Source organism: Mobula hypostoma, chromosome 16 (assembly GCF_963921235.1).
Source record: "Mobula hypostoma chromosome 16, sMobHyp1.1, whole genome shotgun sequence".
Classification (NCBI taxonomy): Eukaryota; Metazoa; Chordata; class Chondrichthyes; order Myliobatiformes; family Myliobatidae; genus Mobula; species Mobula hypostoma.
Genome location: NC_086112.1, coordinates 38,369,514 through 38,394,549, shown reverse-complemented (window position 1 = coordinate 38,394,549; position 25,036 = coordinate 38,369,514). Strand labels below are relative to the sequence as shown.

The following is a 25,036-nucleotide window of genomic DNA, read 5'->3' as shown; positions in this document are numbered from 1 at the left end:
TTTTAAATTTTAAGACGACTGCTAAAGACTAGGCTATCCATATATGATTAAGACTGAAACTGATAAAAAAAATCATGAATATTCAAAATAAAGACGCTTAACCTAATTATTATAACATACTTAAAAATAAAGGTCAAGAAGGTACCATGATAGTTTTGTGCAAGGCCCAAGATTCTAACAGAGCAACAAGAGGAAAGTCACCAGAATTGTTATAATTTTTGCTGATCACACCACTGCCATTGGCTGAATCAAAGGTGGTTACAAATCAGCAAATGTAGAGGGAGATTGAAAATCTGGTTGAGTGGTGCCACAACAACCAGCTCTTACTCAATGTCAGCAAGACCAAGGAGCTGATTATTGACTTCAGGAGTAGGAAACTGACGGTCCATGAGCCAATCGACATCGGGGGGATCAGAGGTGGAAGGGGGCCAGCAACTTTAAACTCCTCAGTATTATCTCAGAGGATCTGTCCTGTTTTCAGCACATTAAGTGCCATTACAAAGAAAGCAAGACAAAACCTTTAATTTCTTTGAAGTTTGCAAAGATTTGGCATGTCTAAAACACTGTCAAATGGCTATAGATGTGCAATGGAAAGTATACTGACTGGTTGAATCACAGCCTGGCATGGAAATATCAATGCCCTTGAACAGAACAGCCTACAAAAAGTAGTGGATATAACACAGTTTATCACAAGTGAGGCCCTCCTCACCATCGAGCACAGCTACATAGGGTACTGTCGCAGGAAAGCAGCAACCATCATCAAGTACCCCCACAATACAGGCCATCCTCTCTTCTCGCTGCTGCCGTCAGGAAGGTACATGAGTCTCAGGACCCACACCACAGGCTCAAAACCAGGGCATCAAAAGTTACAGGAAGAAGACAGGAGAATGGGGTTGAGAGGGTTAATAAGTCAGAGATGACGGAACGGTGGAGCAGACTCAAAGGGGCGAGTGGCCTAATTCTGCTCCCACGTCTTATGGCTGTTCATCTTATGTTCTCAATATTTATTGCTTTTTTTAAAAACTTTTTTTGTATTTGCACAGATTGTTGTCCTTTGAACATGGATTGTTTGTCTGTCTTGTTGCGTATGATTTTATCATCTCAGAGGATCTATCCTGGGTCCAGCACATAATTGGCATTACAAAGAAAGCATAGCACTGCCTCTACTTTCTTTGAAGTTTACAAAGATTCGGCATGTCATCTAAAGCTCTGACAAATGTCTATAGACGTAGGGTGGAGAGTATACTGACTGGTTGAATCACGGCCTGGTATGGAAACACCAATGCCCTTTAATGGAAAAGCCTACAAAAAGTAGTTGATATAGGCCAGATTATCACAGGTGATTCTATGGGTTTTTTTTGTATCTGCAGTGAATGCCCACAAGAAAATGAATCTCAGTGTTGTATATGGTGACAAATATGTAATTTGATAATAAATTTACTTTGAACTTTAATATAGCAAGTGAATTCCCAGAATCCAATGTCAGGTTACTCAATATTGAAGCATGGTCTTCAAGGGAAAGAGAAGTTGAAAATTTGAAAAAGTTGGAAGGTATTGTAAATATACAGCGAGACCACTATTAACTATCATAAGAAACATGATTATACTTAAAGGAGATAATTCTGGACACACTTCCAGCATCCTCAACTTACAACAGAGCAGCATGCATGAAATAGTGCAATACTAACCGGACACAGCATGATGATAAACAGTAGATGGGCAGGGCACCATTCATACAAATACAAAGCAAGGACAAATTTCAAGTTGCTAAAGGAACTGCTCAATGCACTAAGGGTTCATCTCTTTCAGTTGTTGAAAACCTTAACCAACTTTGAAATTCTCACGTTCTCAATATTAATTGCTTATTGATTTATTATCATTATTTCTTTTATTTTCTTTTGTACTTGCAGTTTCTTGGCTTTTGCACACTGGCAGTCCGCCCTTTAAGGTGCAGTTTTTCATTGATTCTATTAGAGTTATTGGATTCATTGAGCATGCCCACAAGAAAACAAATCTCAAGATTGTATATGGTGGCACCTATGCACTTTCATAATAAATTTACTTTGAACTTTAAAAGTATGGATATGAAATAATCCCACTGATGTGTAACAACAATTGAGAAACTGCAGTATGACTTTGCACACTTCTGTAAATATAATTTAACAACTGAAACAAAATCTGAGTCACAAATAGTTAACCAGTTTCCTTTGAAAATCCATATGCACTACAGGTTAGACATTCATCAATAGCTGTATTGTCTATAATACCTATAAACAGACAAATGCACCCATTACTGAAGCAAACATTTTAATAAAAACAATTGGGAAAAGTTCATAATATAATAGGAGCATTCCTTTAAACTAGGGGTTCCCAACCTGGGATCCATGGACCCTTCGGTTTATGGTTGGGGTCCATAGCATTAAGGAAAATATTGGGAACCCCTGCTTTAAACAATCAAACTGGTTACCTGATGAAAAGAAAATGACACATTAAAATTATTTAACTTTTGACCAGTATGTTTTGAATCTGCAGTCAATGTGAAGTAGCCTAATGCCATGGATCCCTACAACTAACCAAGGGGTCTGTGGACCCCAGGTTGGGAACCCCTGGCCTATTGAAACAGAATCCACAGACAGAAAGCCATATTTTAGCCTCTGCTAGAGTGAAGACTTCTCTGCTGTTCCTGACAATATGTAGCGTCCAAGAAGAGCAGAAAACAATCAAAGCCTCTGATACTCCTCTTCCTACCACAATGCCTGACCAATTATTGCTAAATTCCTTAGTCATCCAAGGAAAATGATAGAAATGTGATGAATTTATCACCCTATGATCAAATGACATTATTTTTATCCCCTAGTGCCTCAATTTCTCTGTGCATTTTTGCTCAATATTTTTCTAATCTTGCATGGAGACAGGCTTTGATAAATAAATATTGTAGAGCCACTGCCTTACTGTGCTAGAAATCAGTATTTTCCTTGTGACTGCATGGATTTCCTCTGGATGCTCCAGTTCTTCCCTATATCCCAAAGATGTGCAGGCTGGTAGATTAAATGACCACTGTAAATTGTCTCTAGTGAGTGGGTGTTTGGTAGAATCTGTATAACTTCATGAGAATGTGTGAAGAACAAAATGGGATTGGCATAGGATTGATGCAAATGAGTGGTTGACAGTACAAATGGAATGGGTCAATGGGCACGTTTTCATGTTGTTCTTTCTCTTAATGTTATCATTGCGCTGATTTCCCCACCTTTCCAATTATCCCTGCAGTTATCAAAATGTAAAAAATAATTCTAGAGATTTTAACTTGGTGACATCGATAAAATGTTTCCAGTTTTACAAACTTACCTTTAAATTACCAAGATCAAGAACTAGTAAGTTGGCAAATTTGTCATAAAAACCATTTTGTGGAACAATAATATAAGAAGCCATGAGGTTAACTTTCAAGTCCAGGACCTTCTGTGTCTCAATAACGTACATCAAACCTGAAAACAATAGAAAATGAAGACCAGCAAAAAAAAATTATATATTCTTTATTGAGAGGCTCCTTTACTACATTCTAGCAAGTACCATACTTTATACACAAGAATTCTAATTCAGTAAGTATATGCACATTCTTCAGTGATGGGAAATTTCATGTTACCTTGAACGTGCAACACTTAATCCTATCAACCCCAAAAATGTGATAAATGAACTTAAAATCACTGGAATTCATTAGCTAATGAGTTTAAGTTGAGAAGAACTTCAACCTTTTGAAACAATTCACATGTCATGTGTGGGTGCCCATTTCATCTGCTTCTTCACCCTCATGAATATTACATTTATTTATCATATTTCCAGCTCTGTGCACTTGCAGTGTCTAAAATTATGATATGCATACCAAAGACCAGATCAAAACACCGAACAGTAACTCCCCAACTCCTATTTTATCCCCCATATTCTATACAATGCTCCAAATTCTGTATTTTTTGTGATTACAAGCATTTCCTTTTTATACATCAACTCTTTCAATAAAAGTTTCTTCAAAGTGTAAGCCAAATGAATGTAATTATTAACATCTACCTGTTGCAGTTTTATCACGGAATTCCTCAAGTTTCATCAAAGTTGCTGATGTTATCTCCTCCAGCTGCACATCACTGGGTGGTCGAAAAAAATCCACCAAACTGTTCACAGTTCTCTGTTGGAATGATTATGTTAACTGCATGTATCCAAAGACTTTTCTACTGAGCAATTTCGTACACCTGCTAGAATTACAGTAATTACCTTAATATACAATAAAAATTACTGGAAACCTTGTGGAAAGAAAAACAAAGTCAACACTTCATGTCTTCACTTTTGTTAACTCCATTTCTCTTTCTACAAATGCTACCTGGCTTGATGAATGCTTCCAGCATTTTCCATTTTATTTCACATTTCTAGCAAGGTTTTCATCAAATAAAGAGTCAACACAGGCATCATCAGCCAATTAACTTGTATTTCATAATATGTTTGCACTCAGGAATGATTTATTTTCCCTCAAAATGTATTCAAAAATTAAGTATTTTGTACAATACATAAATATTTTAAAATTGTACTGTTCATTTCACTCACTGCATTATACACGATTTCAAGAGGACGTGACTCCACCCTCAGCCGCTGATCAGCTTTTTCATCTAATGGATTGGTTTCAAACATAATCTGGAGCAGGGTATCTTCACTTTCAGTCTTAATATTTCCTGACGAAAGTAGTATTGGTCTCTGCATTTCCCAAGGAAGTCCTGTCACTTCAAGTCTACTTATCATTGCTTCAAACCTACAAAATCAAAGCAGCTCGTAACAATAATATAAAGCAACGTTCACATTAACTGTCACTTCAGAATGCAACACATAAGCATTGATGCAACTGAAACAACCATTTGCTGAATTTCGGAACAGCAATTTTAACTGGGGATAAACAATCAGAACTTCAAGCCTTTCTTTGAGAGCAAGAATTTCAGACTAACAGTCTTGAAATTACTCTGATCATGTGACTAATGACATATTCTATGATGTGACATAGGTAATCAACACTTTCTCAGTCTGTAATCACAGGTGACTACATAGCCCTCTTTAAGTGCTTTCACAAAAGGAACCATGCTCACTTGGTTCTGGTTTAATCTACCTCATCAAGATAGTAAAAGTAATAGTTATAGGCTCACTAAAATGTGCTGAATCCCAAATATTCATTCTATTTCCACTTATTGCTCTTAGCAATATTGCTTGCTTGCTTTTTTTTTAAGAAACACACCATTAGCTTCCACATCCATTAATAATACTCCACTTTTCCACTGTCTCGCATGCAATTGTGTCACTACTTTCAGAAAACCACATACTCATCCCCCAGGAAAACAACACATCTCCAGGGACCCACCATTTATCGTGCAAAATTCCATCTGCCATTTCTTGGCCCACTTTCTCGATCTTATCATAATATCAGATAACCTTTCTCAGTGTCCACTAAACTACTAAATTTGCTGTTATCCATAAATTCACTAAGCTTGAAAACTTCATTCTCATCCAATGGATAACAAAACAGTGGACCCATCCCTGATTCCTGCAACACACTACATGTCAAAGGTCTCCAATCCAAAACACTCACCACTACCAACCTCTGCCTTCTATGACCAAGTCAAATTATTGAAAATGGCAGCAGAAACAGTGTCTTCGGAAGGAAGATGGATGCTGGGGGAAGACGGGGGACGTGGGTGACTGAGGGGATAAGTAAGGGAAGGTACACAAATACTGGATGCCTGTGATGAAGATGTAGCAGTGCAGGCAAAGGAACTGGCAGTCCACCAGGACTATTTTGCTTGTGAATCTTGGTTAAGAGATAGAAGTGGGTAAACAGGAGTGGGGCACCATCAGGATGAAGACTGAAGAGGGATTCCCCGAAGCCTGCAAATTAGCCTTTGGTGAATCCTGCACGAGAGCTCCAAAGTCCTTGGATTTTTGAATTTTCATTTAGAATGTTTTTAATTCTTCTGCTAAAATACATGACCATACATTTTCCAACACTGTATTCCATCTGCCACATTTTTGCCGATTCTCCTAATCTGTCTCAGTCCTTCTGCAACCTTCCTGCTTCCTCAATATCACCTGCCCCTCCACCTACTTCATATCATCCACAAACAGATTCCATTATCCAACTTATTAACATGCAATGTAAAAAGAATCGGTCCCAGCACAGACATCCATAGAACACCATTAGTCACCGGCAGCCATTCAGAAAAAACTCCCTTTATTCCCACTCATTGCCTCCTCCCAATCAGCCAATCTATCCATGTTACTATCTTTGCTGTAATCCCATAGGCTCTTAACTTGTTAAGCAGCCTCATGTGCAGCACATTGTCAAAAACCTTCTGAAAATCCAAGTACACAACATTCACCGATTCTCCTTTGTCTATCCTGCTGTTATTTCTTCAAAAAATTCCAACAGATTTGTCAGGCAAGATTTTCCCTTAAGGAAAACATGCTGACTTTGGCCAATTTCATCATGTGCATCCAAGTACCTCGAAATCACATCCTTAACAATCGACTCCAACATTTTCCCATTGTGTTGGAGACGTGAGAAGGGATCATCAGTGGGAAGTGAGGACACCATTTCAAATACATAAGCATGGAAATGGAAGGAATAGAAGATCTCAGTATCGTGATGGATTCTGGCCCTTTACCCTCTTTTGACCTTTTCATTTCTCATTGCTGAGAATGAAGAATTGCACTCTTCAATTCTCCTCCACCTTTCCAAATATGCAGGTCTCCATCCACTTCATACCAACCCTACCTGTGTCCAAGTCTATGAAAGGGGCATCATCAATGGTTTCTGGCAAACTTGCTTCTGTCTTGCTAAATTGCAGCTCTCAGAGACCTCCTCATACATTCCCATGGATATTGAACTCACCAATGTCTGCATCTCCTCCCACATGGTCTCTCTCAAGGACACCATGCCTTCTCTGATTTTCTGTCTCTGCTACATCTGTTCTGAAGATGCAGCTTTCCACTCCAGGATATCTAAAATGCTTTTTTTTGAAAATTTAGGAAGCACGGCTTCTTCTCTATCATGTTGATAAAGCCTTCACTCATATTTCCTCCATATCTCTTTCTTCTGCTCTCAGCCCATCTCCGGAGAGAACAGAAGTAGAGTTCCCTTGGTTCCTTTGGTTATCCCAACAAACCATATTTCCAGCACATCATTCTCAATCAGTTCCACCAGCTGCAATGGAAGCATACCACCAGCCACATCTTTTACTCTCCCTTTCTGCAAGTCCAACATTCTTCATGAGTCCATGCTTCACACATCCTACCTGGCCAGTCCACCTCATCCTATCCCCTGTCTGCACCCCTGCAACTGTAGGTATGGCAAAATTTGTTCCTACACCACTTCCCTCACCACCAAAACAGCCCTACCAGCTCAAACAGAGATAACATGCAACCCCTTCATCCTTGTCGACTGTGTTCAGTGCTCTCAATGCAACCTCTTCTATATTGGTGGGACCAAATGTAGACTCGGAGACTGTCCTACACTCTGTTCACAGCTTACAGTTGTGCATCACTTCAACCACCCCGCTCCCTCTTTTGCATTTTCTTGTTGACTTCTCCATCCCTGGCTCTTTCCATTGCCAAACTTAGGCCAAATAGAAACGAGAACAACAACACCTCATCTTCTACCTGAGTAGTCTACAACCCAGAGGCAAAAACACTTTATTTTCCAACTTCAGGTAACTTGCGTTTCCAGTGCTCTTCCTCTCTCCTGGTCCACCCAGGTTCCTTCCCCCACCCAACCGTCTTCACCTGGTTCCATCTGCCCAGCAAACAAAGTAAACCTAATGTGTCTCCTATCTTCTCTCCCATATGGTTTCATCTACCCAACAACTCCCCCTTATCTGGTTCCACTTAACCTCCTCTTGGGTGTTTACTTATCACCTTCCAGCCTCTTCCTCCACCCCCATCCTCCCACCTCAGTCAATCTGCTTTTTTTTTTATTGCTCTCTCCTTGTCTGTTTCTACCTATCAAATGTTGAAAGGCTTCAACAGAGGAAGTGGAGAAGATGTTTCCTATGGTGGGAAAGTCTAGGACCAGAGGACACAGCCTCAAAATAAAGGGGCATCCTTTTAGAAAGGAGATGAGGAGGTATTTCTTTAGCCAGAGAGTGATGAATCTGTGGAATTTGTTGCCACAGGCAGCTGTGGAGGCTGAGTCCTTACTCATACTTAAAGCATTAAGATGGAGGTAGACAGATTATTGATTGGTCAGTGCATCAAGGGATACGGTGGGGGAGGCAGGAAACTGGGGCTGAGGTGAAAAATGGACCAGGCATGATGAAATGGCAGAGCAGACTCAATGGGCCAAATGGCCTAATTCTGCTCCTATGTCTTTCAGTTTTATGGTCCATCATGCTTCAGCTGCTGTCTCACAAGTAAGAACTCCCCATCATTTCCAACCCCCACCCTCCCTTATCTGGTTCCACCTATTCCCTGCCTGCCCATCTCACCCTATTATATCAGCCATTTCCTTTATACAATCTGTCAATTATTCCTTTTGTTTCACAAATGCTGCTCTGTAAATATTGTTCCTCTAAGTTTGCTTTTTGATACAAAGCAATCTTGTTCAATTCTATTAAATATTATAAATTTGCAAGAGCCCAAGATTGGATTCCCCTTACCAAAATTATATAGACACTGAAGCTTGGCTTCTGTAAAAGGCTTGATAATCTAATCAGAATCAAAATGAAATGTTGTACAGCATACACTCAGCGGCCACCTTATTAAGCATCTCCTGTACTTAATAAAGAGGTCACTGAGTGTACGTTTGTGGTCTTCTGCTGCTGTAGCCCATCCACTTCAAAGTTCAACATGCTTTGAGTTCTGCGGTGCTCCTCTGCACACCACTGTTGTAATGAATGATTATTGGAGAACTGTCCGCTTCCTGTCAACTTGAACCAGTATGGCCACTATTTATATTTATATATATATAATGCCCCATTCTCTGTAAACTCAAGAGACTGTTGTGTGTGAAAATCCCAGAGATCTTCAGATTCTGAGATACTCAAACCATCCCTCCTGGCATGAACCATCATTCAAGGTCACTTAGATTATATTTCTTCCTCATTCTGATGCTTGGTCCGAACACCTGAACTTCTCCACATGCTTTAATGTACTAACTTGCTGTCACATGATTGGCTGATTAGATATTTGTACTAACAAGCAGGTGCAGCTAAAGTGGCCACTGAATGTACGTAGGATGTTAATTGTCATAGCAGAATGCATCAAGGGTTAATTTTCCATGGTTAAAGTAGAAGTTATTGTCATAAACAGTATATGATTGTGCATTTTCTGTTAGAATTGCAGTATGTACATTCCTTAGAGGGGAAAAAAGCATAGAGTTGCAACATCAGCTGTTAGTTTCTATTACATTCCCCAACTTTAGCTCCAGCATTTTCTGTTTCCATTCAAATACTGAAAAAATTTCAAATGAAAGGAAGTTATAGAATTATAAAACTTACTTAATTGCTTGTGCTCCTGGTCTCTGGGTTACCTTTGTGCTTAAGTTGATCACAGAAAATTTCATTATCTCTGGCTTGTCCTGCTCTTCTTTGATGCACAAGGACATACTCAATAGCTTCACAGAAAGTTTCACTGCCTCATACTGTGAAATTAATACAATCAGAAAAAGTTACTAACTTACCAACAGATTCCAAACATTTGATGATAATATATATCTTATTGCACCTTTGGTTAAAGGCATTACAAGATATTCAACTGGGTAAAATTTTGAGGAGGATCCTAACGGGTGGAGAAGATTCAAGAGGAATCCCAGAGCTTCAGAACCAAGGGACTGGTGGGAAATTACAATTAAGGATGGCAAATGGATAGAACGTGTTATGCACAGATCTTGTAATGTTGTTAAACAAAGGAACTAAAATAAGAGGTAGACGCAATGAAACTTGAAAACAAGTTGAGAATGTTAAAATTGATTTACTAGATTCAGAACCAATGTAATTCAATAAGCTTTAGAATGATAGGCACTTTGAACAGTATACGCTAGGATATGGGCAGCGGAGTATTGTTTTACAAGCAGCAGGTGTATGTTCTCTTCTGTATTCCGGTTTAATATTAACAATAACTTTCAAGCATGAAAAAACTATGCAGCACACCCATAAAGGGAGTTAAAATGTTCCCATATTTTCTTATGGCATAAGTGGATACCATTCAGTCCATAAAGACTGGGCTCGAGCTCTGAATTCATTCCAATTCCCCAGCTTATTTTCCTGCAACCTATTCTCTTCCACACGCCCATCAATGTCCACCCTGATTCTTGTCTCGCCCATCTACAGAGACCAATTAATCTTCCAAGCAGCACATTTTTGCGATGTGAGGAAACTAAAGCACCTAGGTGGCACATGCAAACTCCACAGTGACACAAGCAAATATCAGAACCAAATCCAGGTTGTTGCAGGATAGTGTCACTACTATTGCACCAAAGTGCCACCTAAAAGGTAATTGGACATACTTGGTCTGTCTAATTTGCAAGGCTATGGAGCAAAGAATGAAAAATGAGAATAAATTGAACAGTTCCTCTTTAAAACAAATACCTCCAAATCAAGCTCATTGGAATCCCCCTCCATTGTATAATCTATTTCAAGAGGCCAAAGTGATCCTTATTGTGGAGCTATAAAATATCCAAATGTGAAGTGATTTCAAGTAATCAAATATTTGCACTGCTATAGATGTATTATCCAGCATATCAATCTTCAGTAGTCAGTGCATCCAGAGCTCTTGAAAAGTTGACAATGGAGATAGCACTGTTAAACATTTGACAAGATGTCCTAGATTCTGTAACAGTTCCCACAGATTGGAAGATCATACATGCAACCTCACCATTTAAGATAAGGAGGAAAGTAATGAACTATAGACTATTTAGCCTCATTACATTCATAAAGAAGATTCCAGAAGATAATAATATTGACTCTCTTTCAAGAACTCATCTCATGTTCTCGATATTTACTGCTTATTTATTATTATAATTATTCTCTTTCTTTCTGATTTGGCACAGTTTGTTGTTTTTTCCCCCACATTGGTTGTTGTCCATCCTGTTGGGTGCAGTCTTTCATTGATTTACTATGTATGCCCCAAGAAAATGAATCTCAGGGTTGTATAGGGTGACATATATATACTTCACTAATAAGCTTATTTTGAATATGATTGAAAAGAAAATCCTGAATGATAAATTTACTAGAGTTTCCTTAAGTTCTAACTCACACCATAGATAAGAGAACCTAGTGGTTTAGTATATTTGTTCTTTTATTTATTCTTCAATAAAGATTACTTCTCACTCCCAGTTATGAAGGCCAATTTGAGCACTGTAAAATCATCTATGTCTTTGAGGGGAAAAAACTAGGAAGTCTTTACCTCAAAAGACTCAAACGAACAAGTTCCACAATCACTGTAGCTTTCAGTTGACGCAAATGAGTTATTCTCCAAGCGAATCATTTACGAACAATAATCCCATTCAGAAGTATTGGCATGAGCTTTGTCCTTCTGCTTAGGCGCAGTGCAGAATTACGCGAGCTTGATAGGACATGTCATATGGTCTAACAACTAAAATTATCCCACACAAATGGCAGAAGCCTGGTGATTATATTTGACACATTCATTGATACAACATAATCTATTTATGGTTTTGAAAACACATCCATTGCAACTCTCAGCACTTAAACATAAATATAAAACACTACCAAATTTTTAAGCCAATATGTTTTTATTACAAATGTGCTTCTTCCGTGATGTCCCCAAAAATCATTTAATCCCAGCAGACAAGTTACACTGCTTCATTTTCTCCAACATTGCGTTAGCTGAATTGTCAAAGTTATAGCAAACAAAGGAGATTTTGTTTTACATCTGCTTCTGTAACTAACCTTGAGCAAGATATCAGAAAATGTGTAGTTATCAAGTGCAAGGTCAAATATCTTTTCTGAATCTGTACTGGTTAGGTAATTTTGGTAGTATTTCTTTAAGTACAGTTTTGTTTTAGGAACTATAGCAAATTGAATTCCTGAATGTATAATACGTACTCTTTTTGGCATTGTAGGATCCACTGTTGCTTCACTATATCCAATTGCGGTATAGAGTTTAGATTTCTCTTCAGGAGTCATCAAAAAGTCAATTCCTGAGAATAAACATTTGGAAGAATTATAAATAGTACATCAGTCTGCAAGTTTGCTATTTCAGTAAAAAAAGGAAAAAGACTACATAATTTGATAGCTCATTATTGAATACAGAAGGAGGAAATCAGAGGTCTATGAGCCAGTCCTCAGAGGATCAGAGGTGGAGAGGGTCAGCAACTTTAAATTCCTTGATGTTATCATTTCAGTGGACAAGTCCTAGGTTCAGCATGCCAGTGCCATTACAAAGAAAGCAAGGTAGCACCTCAGCTTTATTAGAAGTTTGCGAAGATTAGGCAAGTTATCTAAAACTCTGACAAATTTCAAAAGATGTACGGTGGAAGGTATATTTACATCAAGGCCTGGTATGGAAACACCAATGCCTTTGGAAGGAAGAATAGTGGATACAACCCAGACCACTACTCTCCACCACTGAACATATTTACATGGAGTGCTGCAGTAGGAAAGCAGTATTCATTATCAAGGACCTTCATCATTCAGGCCATGCTCTCTTCTCACTTCTATTATCAGGAAGGTGGTACAAGAGCCTCAGGACCCACACCACCAGGTTCAGAAACAGTTATTACCCCTCAACCATCAGGCTCTTGAACCAAAGGGGAAAACTTCACTCAACTTCACTTACCCATCATTGCAATGTTCACACAACTAAAAGATTTACTTTTAAAGATTCTCCATCTCGTGTTCTCAATATTTATTGCTTATTTATATATTATTATTTCTTTTCTTTTGCATTTGGGAAGTTTGTTGTCTTCTGTACTCTTTATGAACTCCCAAGTTGATCGGTCTTTCATTGATTCTATTATGGTTATTATTCTATAAATTTATTAAATCTGCTCACAAGGAAATGAAATGAAGGGTTGCATATGGTCACATATATGTACTTTGATCATAAATTTACTTTAAACTTTGTCCAACCTGTGTGGGTTTCTCATTGATTTTATTGTGTTTCTTTGTATTTATTGTGAATTATTAGCCCTTCACCATTAGAGTCTTGAACAGAGAAGAAAACTTTACCCACCCCAATAATGAACTATTCCCACAACCTATGGACTCACTTTCAAGGACTCTTCATCTCATGTACTTGATACTTACTGTTTATTTATTATTATTTTCTTTTATTGTATTTACTGTGAATGGCTGCAAGCAAATAAATCTCAGGGCTGTATTTGGTGACATACAAATAATAATAAATTTACTTTAAAAGTTGAACAATTTATTAATTCTATTCATATCCTCAGAATAGAATAATCTATGCATGCATGCAGAAAGGTCTGGATAACTATAAGACCATAAAACATAGGAGCAGAAATGGGACCATTTGAGTTGCTCTGCTATTCAATCATCGCTGATTTATTTTTCCTTTCAACCCCATTCTCCTGCCTTCTCCCCATAATATTTAGCACCCTTACTAATTAAGAACCGATTAACCTTCGCTTTAAATATACCTAATGACTTGTCTTCCACAGCCATCTGCAGCAAGTAATTCAAGATTCATCACCCTCTGCTAAAGAAATTCCTCATCCCTGTTCTAAAGGGATGTCCTTCTATTCTAAGGCTGTGTCTTCTGGGCCTGAATACAGGAATGTTTCCATTGTTGGGCAGTGGTGTTTCCACACCAGCCCGTGATGCAATCAGACAGGATAGTCTCCACTCTACATCTACAGAAGTTTATCAAAGTTTTGAATGATAAGCTGAATCTATGCAAACTTCTAAGCCAGTAGAGCAACTGTTTTTCTTTCTTAGTAATGGCACTTACATCTGTCCCAGGACAGATTCTCTGAAATGATATCGCCAAGGAATTTAAAGTTGCTGATCCTCTCCTTCTCCAATCCCCTAACGAGGACTGTATCATGGACCTCTGGTTTCTTCCTTCTGTAGTCAATAATCAGCTCTTGGGTTTAATGATGCTTGGTGAGAGGTTGGTGCAGTGGCACTATTCAACAAGATTTTCAATCTCCCTCCAAAATGCCAATTTGTCACCTGCCAGTTGGGAGCAGAACCAAGTCACTCCTCAGGCAGATCTTCAGGTGCTTTATGACCAAGCTCTCAAAACACTTCATCACAGTGGATGCAAGTCATTGAGGCAGCTTACCACGTTCTTCTTGATTGAAGAGGCATGATTGAAGCCTGCTTGAAATTATTGAAGTGTCAACATTTGGGAGATAGCACTCATGTCTTAAGGGAATAGTGGAAAGGAATTTCAAGACCATTCTTATTAGATAGAATGGAGGAGAAAAGTATGTTTCCTACAGTGGGGGGGGGGGGGAGTCTAGGATCAGACGGGCACAGGCTCAGAATACAAGAACTTCCCTTTGGAACAGAGATGAGGAGGAATTTCTTCCGCCAGAGGGTGGTGAATCTGTGGAATTCATTGCCATGAAGACCAAATCATCGTGTACATTTAAAGGTGAGGTTGATAGGTTCTTGATTAGTAAAGGCGTAAAAGGTTTTGCTGAAATTAAAGAAATACTTGCAACTAAAATAGCATTTGTTATGTTAGAAATAGGTAATGTTTAAGGATGGTGAAACTTCAGCAGAACGTGAATTTTTACTTTACGAACATCTAATGAAATAAGCAGAAAAGGCCAGGGAAGAGGAAGAGCAAACAATAGGTTTGAATGGAGAAAACAAGATGCTATCCATCAAAAAGGGGGCAAAAATGTTAAAATGGCAAGGGGAAAAAAGATCGGAGTTAGACATATGAATTAAATGGAGATTTTCTGCAAACTTGTCAATTGAAGTTAGTCTCCCAAGTGTAAGATGAAACAGCATTATGAGCTCTAAATACTGTACACCAGACTGAATGAGGTACAAGTAAACTGTCTCACTTGGCAATACCATTAATATGTGTAAGAGGAGGAAATGTTAAGATTAACTGTCATCTACAGTTGCATAAAAGAAAATGAACAGATATTACTTGTGGCACAAGAATGGACTGAATCATTACAGAAAATATAGTCCCTTCAAAATGCCAAAATGGAGAGCAAGGTGGCATTGCATATGAAAACTAGTAGGATACAAGGTGAGGTGAACAGAGGCTTATATGATTTTGGATGCAAGGTAAGAAAGCGCAGAAATACAGGAAAAAGCAACAGATACGATCTTGGGCACCAACTACTGAGATGAAGAATCAATCACTAATTTCAGAGGCAAAAATGTAATAGACAAAATAATCTAGGATACTCATGTTAAAATTTCATTCATGTAGGAAGTACATCACTTACATCCCATGCAACACATTTTATGGCCTTCACCCACTGCTCCCAGGCTTTCCTGCCTCACTTACCACAGATTTCAACAAGGTTCAACATTCAAAACCAACAAGTCAATTTACTATCATTATTTTTATTTCTCATAATTAAATTAAAAATAATTTCAAGGAAAACAAAATTTATACCAGATTTTGAATCCTGTGGTTTCTCCTCTTTGCCTGCTGCCCAGCTCCAAGCCCAAGCAAACCATCCTCCAGAGTCATCTTCCTCAACCTTTGCACCAGGTCTGTAAATCTTATACCCTGCTTTCATTGCCTAGGACAAAATTTAATAACATTTCTTTTCAAATTGTTGTACACAAAACAGCAAACTTTACACATTTCAGTATTGCTTTGCATGATCAACTATGCAAAGCAGATATATGTTTTAGGTGAAACAATTACATTTCTATACTTGATTATGTTCACTTTATTAAATAACTTTTCTATTATCAAATAGAGAACCATTCTTTATTTAAAGAAAGATTTAGATTCCAAATACCTCCACTTCTGCCTGTTGTCTTGCAAGTGTAATATTGAACAAATCCAGCTCTTTTTCAAGCTCCTGCAAGGAAGGAAAAGTACTGAAGTAGCTCAGATACTAACATTAGGACTTTCATAATAAACAACAATCTACAAACTTCTAGTGGCTTCAGGTCAAAAAAATTAGCTGCTAAAGAAACTCAAGAGGTCAGGCAACATCTGTAAGGGAAATGGGCAATCAGTGTTTGAGTCTTGAGTCTCCAGATTTTATGGCTTATTCAATTATGGGTTCAGAAGTAATTATAATGAAATCTTGACTCCTCTAATACATTCAATATAATAGATATAAATTAGGCCATGGTCAAACTATGCTGGGTCCTGGCAAGCAAAATACCATAACTTGAGTACTGCGTTAATTGGTTCAGCAAAACATCTTGGGCTGAAGCGCCTGTTCCTGTGCTGTACTATTCTATGTTCTGTGTTCCAACAGTAATCTAAATCAATTTCAGAAGGGTAGATCTAAACACAAGAGATTCTGCAGAAGCTGGAAATCTTGAACAATGCACACAAAATGCTGGAGGAATACAAGTCAGACAGTATTTCGTGAGGGGGGAAAACAGTCAACATTTCAGGTCCCGAAGATTCTCAGCCTGAAATATCAACTGTTCAAAGTTTGAATGACAAACTAAATTTATTATCACAGTACATATATACAACCATTAGATTCATTTTCTTGTGGACATACACAAGAAATCCAGAAACACAATAGAATCAGTGAAAGACCAAACTCAACAGGACTGACAACCAATGTGCAAAAGACAACAAACTGAACAAACAAGCAATAAATAAATAAATAGAGAACACGAGATGAGTCATCCTTCAAAGTGAATCCATCAGTTGTGGGCAAACAACAGGAATTCTGCAGATGCTGGAAATTCAAGCAACACACATCAAAGTTGCTGGTGAACGCAGCAGGCCAAGCAGCATCTATAGGAAGAGGCGCAGTCGACGTTTCAGGCCGAGACCCTTCGTCAGGACTAACTGAAGGAAGAGTGAGTAAGGGATTTGAAAGCTGGAGAGGGAGGGGGAGATGCAAAATGATAGGAGAAGACAGGAGGGGGAGGGATAGAGCCGAGAGCTGGACAGGTGATAGGCAAAAGGGGATATGAGAGGATCATGGGACAGGAGATCCGGGAAGAAAGACGGGGGGGGGGGTGACCCAGAGGATGGGCAAGAGGTATATTCAGAGGGACAGAGGGAGAAAAAGGAGAGTGAGAGAAAGAATGTGTGCATAAAAAAGAGTAACAGATGGGGTACAAGGGGGAGGTGGGGCCTAGCGGAAGTTAGAGAAGTCAATGTTCATGCCATCAGGTTGGAGGCTACCCATACGGAATATAAGGTGTTGTTCCTCCAACCTGAGTGTGGCTTCATCTTTACAGTAGAGGAGGCCGTGGATAGACATGTCAGAATGGGAATGGGATGTGGAATTAAAATGTGTGGCCACTGGGAGATCCTGCTTTCTCTGGCGGACAGAGAGTAGATGTTCAGCAAAGCGGTCTCCCAGTCTGCGTCGGGTCTCACCAATATATAAAAGGCCACATCGGGAGCACCGGACGCAGTATATCACCCCAGTCGACTCACAGGTGAAGTGATGCCTCACCTGGAAGGACTGTTTGGGGCCCTGAATGGTGGTAAGGGAGGAAGTGTAAGGGCATGTGTAGCACTTGTTCCGCTTACACGGATAAGTGCCAGGAGGGAGATCAGTGGGGAGGGATGGGGGGGACGAATGGACAAGGGAGTTGTGTAGGGAGTAATCCCTGCGGAATGCAGAGAGAGGGGGGAGGGAAAGATGTGCTTAGTGGTGGGATCCCGTTGGAGGTGGCGGAAGTTACGGAGAATAATATGTTGGACCCGGAGGCTGGTGGGGTGGTAGGTGAGGACCAGGGGAACCCTATTCCTAGTGGGGTGGTGGGAGGATGGAGTGAGAGCAGATGTACGTGAAATGGGGGAGATGCGTTTAAGAGCAGAGTTGATAGTGGAGGAAGGGAAGCCCCTTTCTTTAAAAAATGAAGACATCTCCCTCGTCCTAGAATGAAAAGCCTCATCCTGAGAGCAGATGCGGCGGAGACGGAGGAATTGCGAGAAGGGGATGGCATTTTTGCAAGAGACAGGGTGAGAAGAGGAATAGTCCAGATAGCTGTGAGAGTCAGTAGGCTTATAGTAGACATCAGTGGATAAGCTGTCTCCAGAGAGAGACAGAAAGATCTAGAAAGGGGAGGGAGGTGTCGGAAATGGACCAGGTAAACTTGAGGGCAGAGTGAAAGTTGGAGGCAAAGTTAATAAAGTCAACGAGTTCTGCATGCGTGCAGGAAGCAGCGCCAATGCAGTCGTCGATGTAGCGAAGGAAAAGTGGGGGACAGATACCAGAATAGGCACGGAACATAGATTGTTCCACAAACCCAACAAAAAGGCAGGCATAGCTAGGACCCATACGGGTGCCCATAGCTACACCTTTAGTTTGGAGGAAATGGGAGGAGCAAAAGGAGAAATTATTAAGAGTAAGGACTAATTCTGCTAGACGGAGCAGAGTGGTGGTAGAGGGGAACTGATTAGGTCTGGAATCCAAAAAGAAGCGTAGAGCTTTGAGACCTTCCTGATGGGGGATGGAAGTATATAGGGACTGGACATCCATGGTGAAAATAAAGCGGTGGGGGCCAGGGAACTTAAAATCATCGAAAAGTTTAAGAGCGTGAGAAGTGTCACGAACATAGGTCGGAAGGGATTGAACAAGGGGTGATAAAACAGTGTCGAGGTATGCAGAAACGAGTTCGGTGGGGCAGGAGCAAGCTGAGACAATAGGTCGGCCAGGACAGGCAGGTTTGTGGATCTTGGGTAGGAGGTAGAAACGGGAAGTGCGGGGTGTGGGAACTATAAGGTTGGTAGCAGTGGATGGGAGATCCCCTGAGCGGATAAAGTCGTTGATAGTGTGGGACACCTGGTCCATTTCCGACACCTCCCTCCCCTTTCTAGATCTTTCTGTCTCTGTCTCTGGAGACAGCTTATCCACTGATGTCTACTATAAGCCTACTGACTCTCACAGTTATCTGGACTATTCCTCTTCTCACCCTGTCTCTTGCAAAAACGCCATCCCCTTCTCGCAATTCCTCCGTCTCCGCCGCATCTGCTCTCAGGATGAGGCTTTTCATTCTAGGACGAGGGAGATGTCTTCATTTTTTAAAGAAAGGGGCTTCCCTTCCTCCACTATCAACTCTGCTCTTAAACGCATCTCCCCCATTTCACGTACATCTGCTCTCACTCCATCCTCCCACCACCCCACTAGGAATAGGGTTCCCCTGGTCCTCACCTACCACCCCACCAGCCTCCGGGTCCAACATATTATTCTCCGTAACTTCCGCCACCTCCAACGGGATCCCACCACTAAGCACATCTTTCCCTCCCCGCCCCTCTGCATTCCGCAGGGATCGCTCCCTACACAACTCCCTTGTCCATTCGTCCCCCCCATCCCTCCCCACTGATCTCCCTCCTGGCACTTATCCATGTAAGCGGAACAAGTGCTACACATGCCCTTACACTTCCTCCCTTACCACCATTCAGGGCCCCAAACAGTCCTTCCAGGTGAGGCATCACTTCACCTGTGAGTCGACTGGGGTGATATACTGCGTCCGGTGCTCCCGATGTGGCCTTTTATATATTGGTGAGACCTGACGCAGACTGGGAGACCGCTTTGCTGAACATCTACGCTCTGTCCGCCAGAGAAAGCAGGATCTCCCAGTGGCCACACATTTTAATTCCACATCCCATTCCCATTCTGACATGTCTATCCACGGCCTCCTCTACTGTAAAGATGAAGCCACACTCAGGTTGGAGGAACAACACCTTATATTCCGTATGGGTAGCCTCCAACCTGATGGCATGAACACTGACTTCTCTAACTTCCACTAGGCCCCACCTCCCCCTCGTACCCCATCTGTTACTCTTTTTTATGCACACATTCTTTCTCTCACTCTCCTTTTTCTCCCTCTGTCCCTCTGAATATACCTCTTGCCCATCCTCTGGGTCACCCCCCCCCGTCTTTCTTCCCGGACCTCCTGTCCCATGATCCTCTCGTATCCCCTTTTGCCTATCACCTGTCCAGCTCTCGGCTCTATCCCTCCCCCTCCTGTCTTCTCCTATCATTTTGCATCTCCCCCTCCCCCTCCAGCTTTCAAATCCCTTACTCACTCTTCCTTCAGTTCGTCCTGACGAAGGGTCTCGGCCTGAAACGTCGACTGCGCCTCTTCCTATAGATGCTGCTTGGCCTGCTGCGTTCACCAGCAACTTTGATGTCCATCAGTTGTGGGAACAGTTCAGAGATGGGGCAAGTGAAGTTAGCCCTTGTGATTCAAGAACCTCACGGTTCAGGGGTAATAACTGTTTCTGAACCTGGTGGTGTGCATCCTGAGGCTCCTGCACCTTCTTCCTGTTGGCAACAGCGAGAAGAAAGCACGGCCTGGCTGGTGGGGATCCTCGATGATGGATCTGCTTTCCTGCAACAGTGCTCCATGTAGACATGCTCAATTGTAGGAAGGGCTTTACACGTGATGGACTGGGCCGTCTCCATCACTTCTTGTAGGATTTTCCATTCAAGGGTATTTTGGTGTTTCTGTACCAGGCCGTGATGCAACCAGTCAATCTACTCTCCTCCACACATCTATACAACTTTGTTATAGATACCATCCTGAATCTTTGCAAACATCTAAGGAAGTAAAGGCACTGTCATGCTTTCTTCATAATGGCATTTGCCTGTTGAGCCCAGGACAGATCCTTTAAAATTAAAACAGGAATTTAAAGTTGCTGATCCTCTCCTCCTCTGATCCTTCGACCTCTGGTTTCCTTCTCCTGAAGTCAATAATCAGCTTCTTGGTCTTGTTAACATTGACCGAGAGACTGTCGTTGTGGCACCACTCAGCCAGATTTTCAGTCTCCCTCTTATATGCTGCTCGTCACCACCTTTGATTCAGCCAACGACTGAGGTGTCATCAGCAAACTTAAATATGGCATTGGAGTTGTGCCTCACCTTACAGTCATCAGTATAAAGTAGGGGTAGGTAACCTATGGCCCGTGGGCCAGATCCGGCCCACGAAGGTATTTTGGAAGCAAATATTGGGATACTATGCTTATCCAGCCCACGAGCGATTTTTCCTTATTCTGAGTGCTTCATGCAACCACACTGATGGACATGCATGGCGTCTTGTTACACTGGCTCCAGGTTCCGTTTTGTTCCAAACCAAACACTGGTATATATGAATGACGAGAAAACAGACTACCTTACTAATATGTATGAGATACTCTACATGCACGTGCAGGTTTTCAGATGGGATCATTCAAATTTGTAAACACAAACAACGTCACTGTGCTTTAACAAGAAATCCACGCTAAATATACAGATATTTACATGTGCTACAATACTTGTTGAATAATTCACTTTTCGAAATAAAATTGCAGAAAAAAATTCCAATGGCAATGAATGCAAAATGCAAGACGGTAGACACTGAGTGCCGAAATTTCCAAGACACTTGGACACTAGATTACTTCTTCATCGAGCAAGCTGGGAAACCAGTTTGTCTCATTTGCCTAGAAAATGAGACATAGGTCCAAGAATTGAGAAAAGAGTTTTCATCTCATTTTGCTGATTTTTCACTTGCATGCAAATAAGTTCAAGCTGTTCGCTACTCCATTTGATGTGGAAGTGGACACTGCATCAGAAATTTTTCAAATGGAATTGATTCAGATGCAGTATGACAACATATTGGATTGAAATTTCATTCTGAAGATGTGTCAGTGCTTGACTTCTATAGAAAATATATTCATCCAAGTGGGAAGTATCCTAACTTAGTGGACCATGCAAAAAAGATGGCATCATTATTTGGCAGCACTTATCTGCGTGAGCAATTATTTTCAAAAATGAAGCACACCAAGAACCATTTGAGAACAAGATTGACGATGCCCATCTGGATAATGTCTTGCTCTTGGCATCAACAAGTCTGACACCCAATATTGAGAAGCTTTCAAGCAACAAACAGCATCAAGTTTCACATTGATTTATCAACTATTTGCATTAAAATCTTCTTTTTTATTATACTTAATTTACCATCATTCAATGCATCATGTTCATATGTTTTATGTTTAAAGATTGTGTCCTTTTAATAGATTCAAAAGATACCTTGATTGAAATAAATTACAATTAAACTGAGTTCTTTGATTACTAATTGGCATCCTTGGTTAAGCACAAATGATTTTCTAGCCTGTGTTATTCATTAATTTGAGGCAAAACATAACTAGATGTATTTAAATGGATAATTCCCATATTTCAAGTTTTTACGACATTTATCTGGCCCACCATCCACTCATTAATAGGCGATCTGGCCCACAGAGGCAAAAAGGTTGCCGACCCCGGTATAAAGCGAGTAGAGCAGGGAGTTAAGCACGAAGCTGGACATGTACTGATGGAGACTGTAGAGATGTTGTCACCAACCAGAACTGACTGGGATCTGTGAGTGAGGAAATCGAGGATCCAATTGCAAAAGGAGGTATTGAGGCCAAGGTCTTGAAGCTTATTGATTCATTTTGAAGGGATGACAGTATTGAATGCCAAGCTGTAGTTGATAAGGCACATCCTGATTTATGCGTCTTTTCTGTCCAGGTGTTCCAGGGTTGAGTGAGGAGCCAATGAAATGGCATCTGCTGTGGACTTGCTGTGATGGTAGGCAAACTGGAGTGGATCCAAGTTTCTTCTCAGACAGAAATTGACAAGTTTCATCACTATTTTCTCAAAGCACTTCATAACAGAGGATACAAGTACTATTGGATGATCGTCATTAAGGCAAGTTACCACGTTCTTCTTAGGCACCAGAATAACTGAAGCCTGCTTGAAGCAGATGGGTACCTCAGACTGCCGAAGTGCAAGGTTAAAAATCTCAGGGAACTCCAGCCAGTTGATCAGCGCTGATCTTTAGTACTTGGCCAGATACCCCCATCTGGGCAGGATGCTTTCCAAGGGTTTACCCTCCTGAAGGATGCTTTCGTTTAGGCCTCGAAAGGCTGAAATCACAGTCATCGGGGGAGGGGGGGGAGAAAGAGGTCTGTGAAGGTTCCTCCATGTATTGACAGTGAAAACAAGAATGGAAGGCATTGAGCTTATCTGGAAGTGAAGCCTTAGTGTCACCCATGTCACTTGGTTTCACTTTCCCCTCTACAGATGCTGCCTGACTTGCTGAGTTCATTCAGCATTTGGGTGTTACTTTAACAGAGATGATGTTCTATAAATGTACTTAAAGTTATCATTTACAAGAATGATGAAAAGAGATTCAATAAAAACTTTCATCAGGAATATAATAAATAAATGGAAGTGGGGGGATAGCTAAAAGAAAATGGATCAATAAAAGCACTCAAAAAGCCAGCACAGGTACCATATGCCAAATGGCTTTCACATTCTAAATACAACCATATATCAGATCCAATGTTCTGAGAAGTGCATTTGCAAAGGATGTTAAGTGAGAAGTTTATAGGGATCAAACGCTATACTATATTCAAACAATCCATTATAGTAGTTCTCAAAGCTTTAATTTTAGGTCAACTAAATAATACCACAGAATAATTACAATGGGTGCTCATGCCTGCCCCAAAGGGTTCAGGTAGAAAGGAATTATGCTTATTTACTATAATGAAGCATATCCAAATTCAAATTAATATATATTGTTTTAAATATTAAATACAAATGCCACACAACCTCAAGTGTGCTGATAAGTCCTTCATCTGGTTTCTTGGATGTAATCCTTGATTTGTAGAGCTGTCTATAATTCTTGATTTTTTGCCGGTGCATTCGAATGTGTTTCCATGACCATCCTTCAAGTCTAGGCTTTATGTTCTCTTTCAATACACTATTTATAGCATATGTCCACCTATTAAGGCAAAGGCAATACAAAAAGAGAACTTCCAGAAAAAATACAAAGGAAGTTTACATCTCTTCTATGCAAACACTCAGTTAAAGGATAGAAGAATGAGCCAAAATGCTACCATGTTAAATTCCAGATTATATCTCAAAAAAAAATCGAGGCACAACTATGCAGGCGTGTGGACATCAGCGAGTTAAACTGGCAGGAAGAATTTAAAAAGAAGACAGCTTCATAGAGTGGGCGAGGTTAGAGGGAGTCAGAGTAGGAGGGCTTTGGCTCAACAGAGCTTCGGCAATAACAGGTCGAGGTAAGGTAAGTTACTTGTAAAGACTAGGAATAGGAAGTATGTCTGTGAGGTCAGTGTTCTGTACTGAGTGTAAGATGTGGGATGTCTTGGAGACTCCCGGATGGCCAAATCTACGCCAGGTGCGCTGAGCTGCAGCTCCTTGGGGACCGGGTTAGGGAACTGGAGATGCAGCTCGATGACCTTCGTCTGGTCAGGGAAACTAAGAAAGTGATAGAGAGGAGCTATAGGCAAGTAGTCACACCGAGGCCTCAAGAGACAGATAAGTGGGTAACAGTCAGGAGAGGGAAGGGCAAGAATCAGATACTAAGAGTACCCCTGTGGCTGTCCCCCTTAACTATAAGTATTCCTGTTTGAGTACTGTTTGTGGGGAGGGAGAGACGACCTACCTGGGGGAAGCAACAGTGGCCGCGCCTCTGGCGCAGAGTCTGGCCCTGTGGCTCAGAAGAGTAGGGAAAGGAAGAGGATGGTAGCAGTAATAGGGGACTCTATAGTTAGGGGGTCAGACAGGTGATTCTGTGGACGCAGGAAAGAAACACAGATGGTAGTTTGCCTCCCAGGTGCCAGGGTCCAGGATGTTTTTGATCACGTCTGAAATCCTGAAGTGGGAAAGTGAATAGCCAGAGGTCGTGATACATATTGGTACCAATGACATAGGTAGGAAAAGGGAGGAGGTCCTGAAAACAGACTACAGGGAGTTAGGAAGGAAGTTGAGAAGCAGGACCTCAAAGGAAGTAATCTTGGGATTACTGCCTATGCCAAGCAACAGAATATAGGAATAGAGTGAGGTAGAGGATAAATGTGTGGCTGAGGGATTGGAGCGGGGGCAGGGATTCAGATTTCTGGATCA

General features: G+C 40.8%; 1 protein-coding gene across 3 annotated transcripts in view; it reads right to left on the bottom strand.

Moving 5' to 3' along the window:
- vps13a (vacuolar protein sorting 13 homolog A) overlaps positions 1-25,036 on the bottom strand; it is a 307,850-nt gene that overhangs the window by 214,859 nt on the left and 67,955 nt on the right. For all 3 annotated transcript variants that reach the window (XM_063068778.1, XM_063068780.1, XM_063068779.1), the window contains exons 13-20: positions 23,717-23,888; positions 15,947-16,009; positions 15,592-15,721; positions 12,084-12,178; positions 9,516-9,658; positions 4,588-4,789; positions 4,060-4,174; positions 3,346-3,482 (exon numbers count right to left, since the gene is read on the bottom strand). In XM_063068778.1, the coding sequence (XP_062924848.1) occupies positions 3,346-3,482; positions 4,060-4,174; positions 4,588-4,789; positions 9,516-9,658; positions 12,084-12,178; positions 15,592-15,721; positions 15,947-16,009; positions 23,717-23,888 (1,057 nt within the window). The remainder of the gene's footprint in view (positions 1-3,345; positions 3,483-4,059; positions 4,175-4,587; positions 4,790-9,515; positions 9,659-12,083; positions 12,179-15,591; positions 15,722-15,946; positions 16,010-23,716; positions 23,889-25,036) is intronic.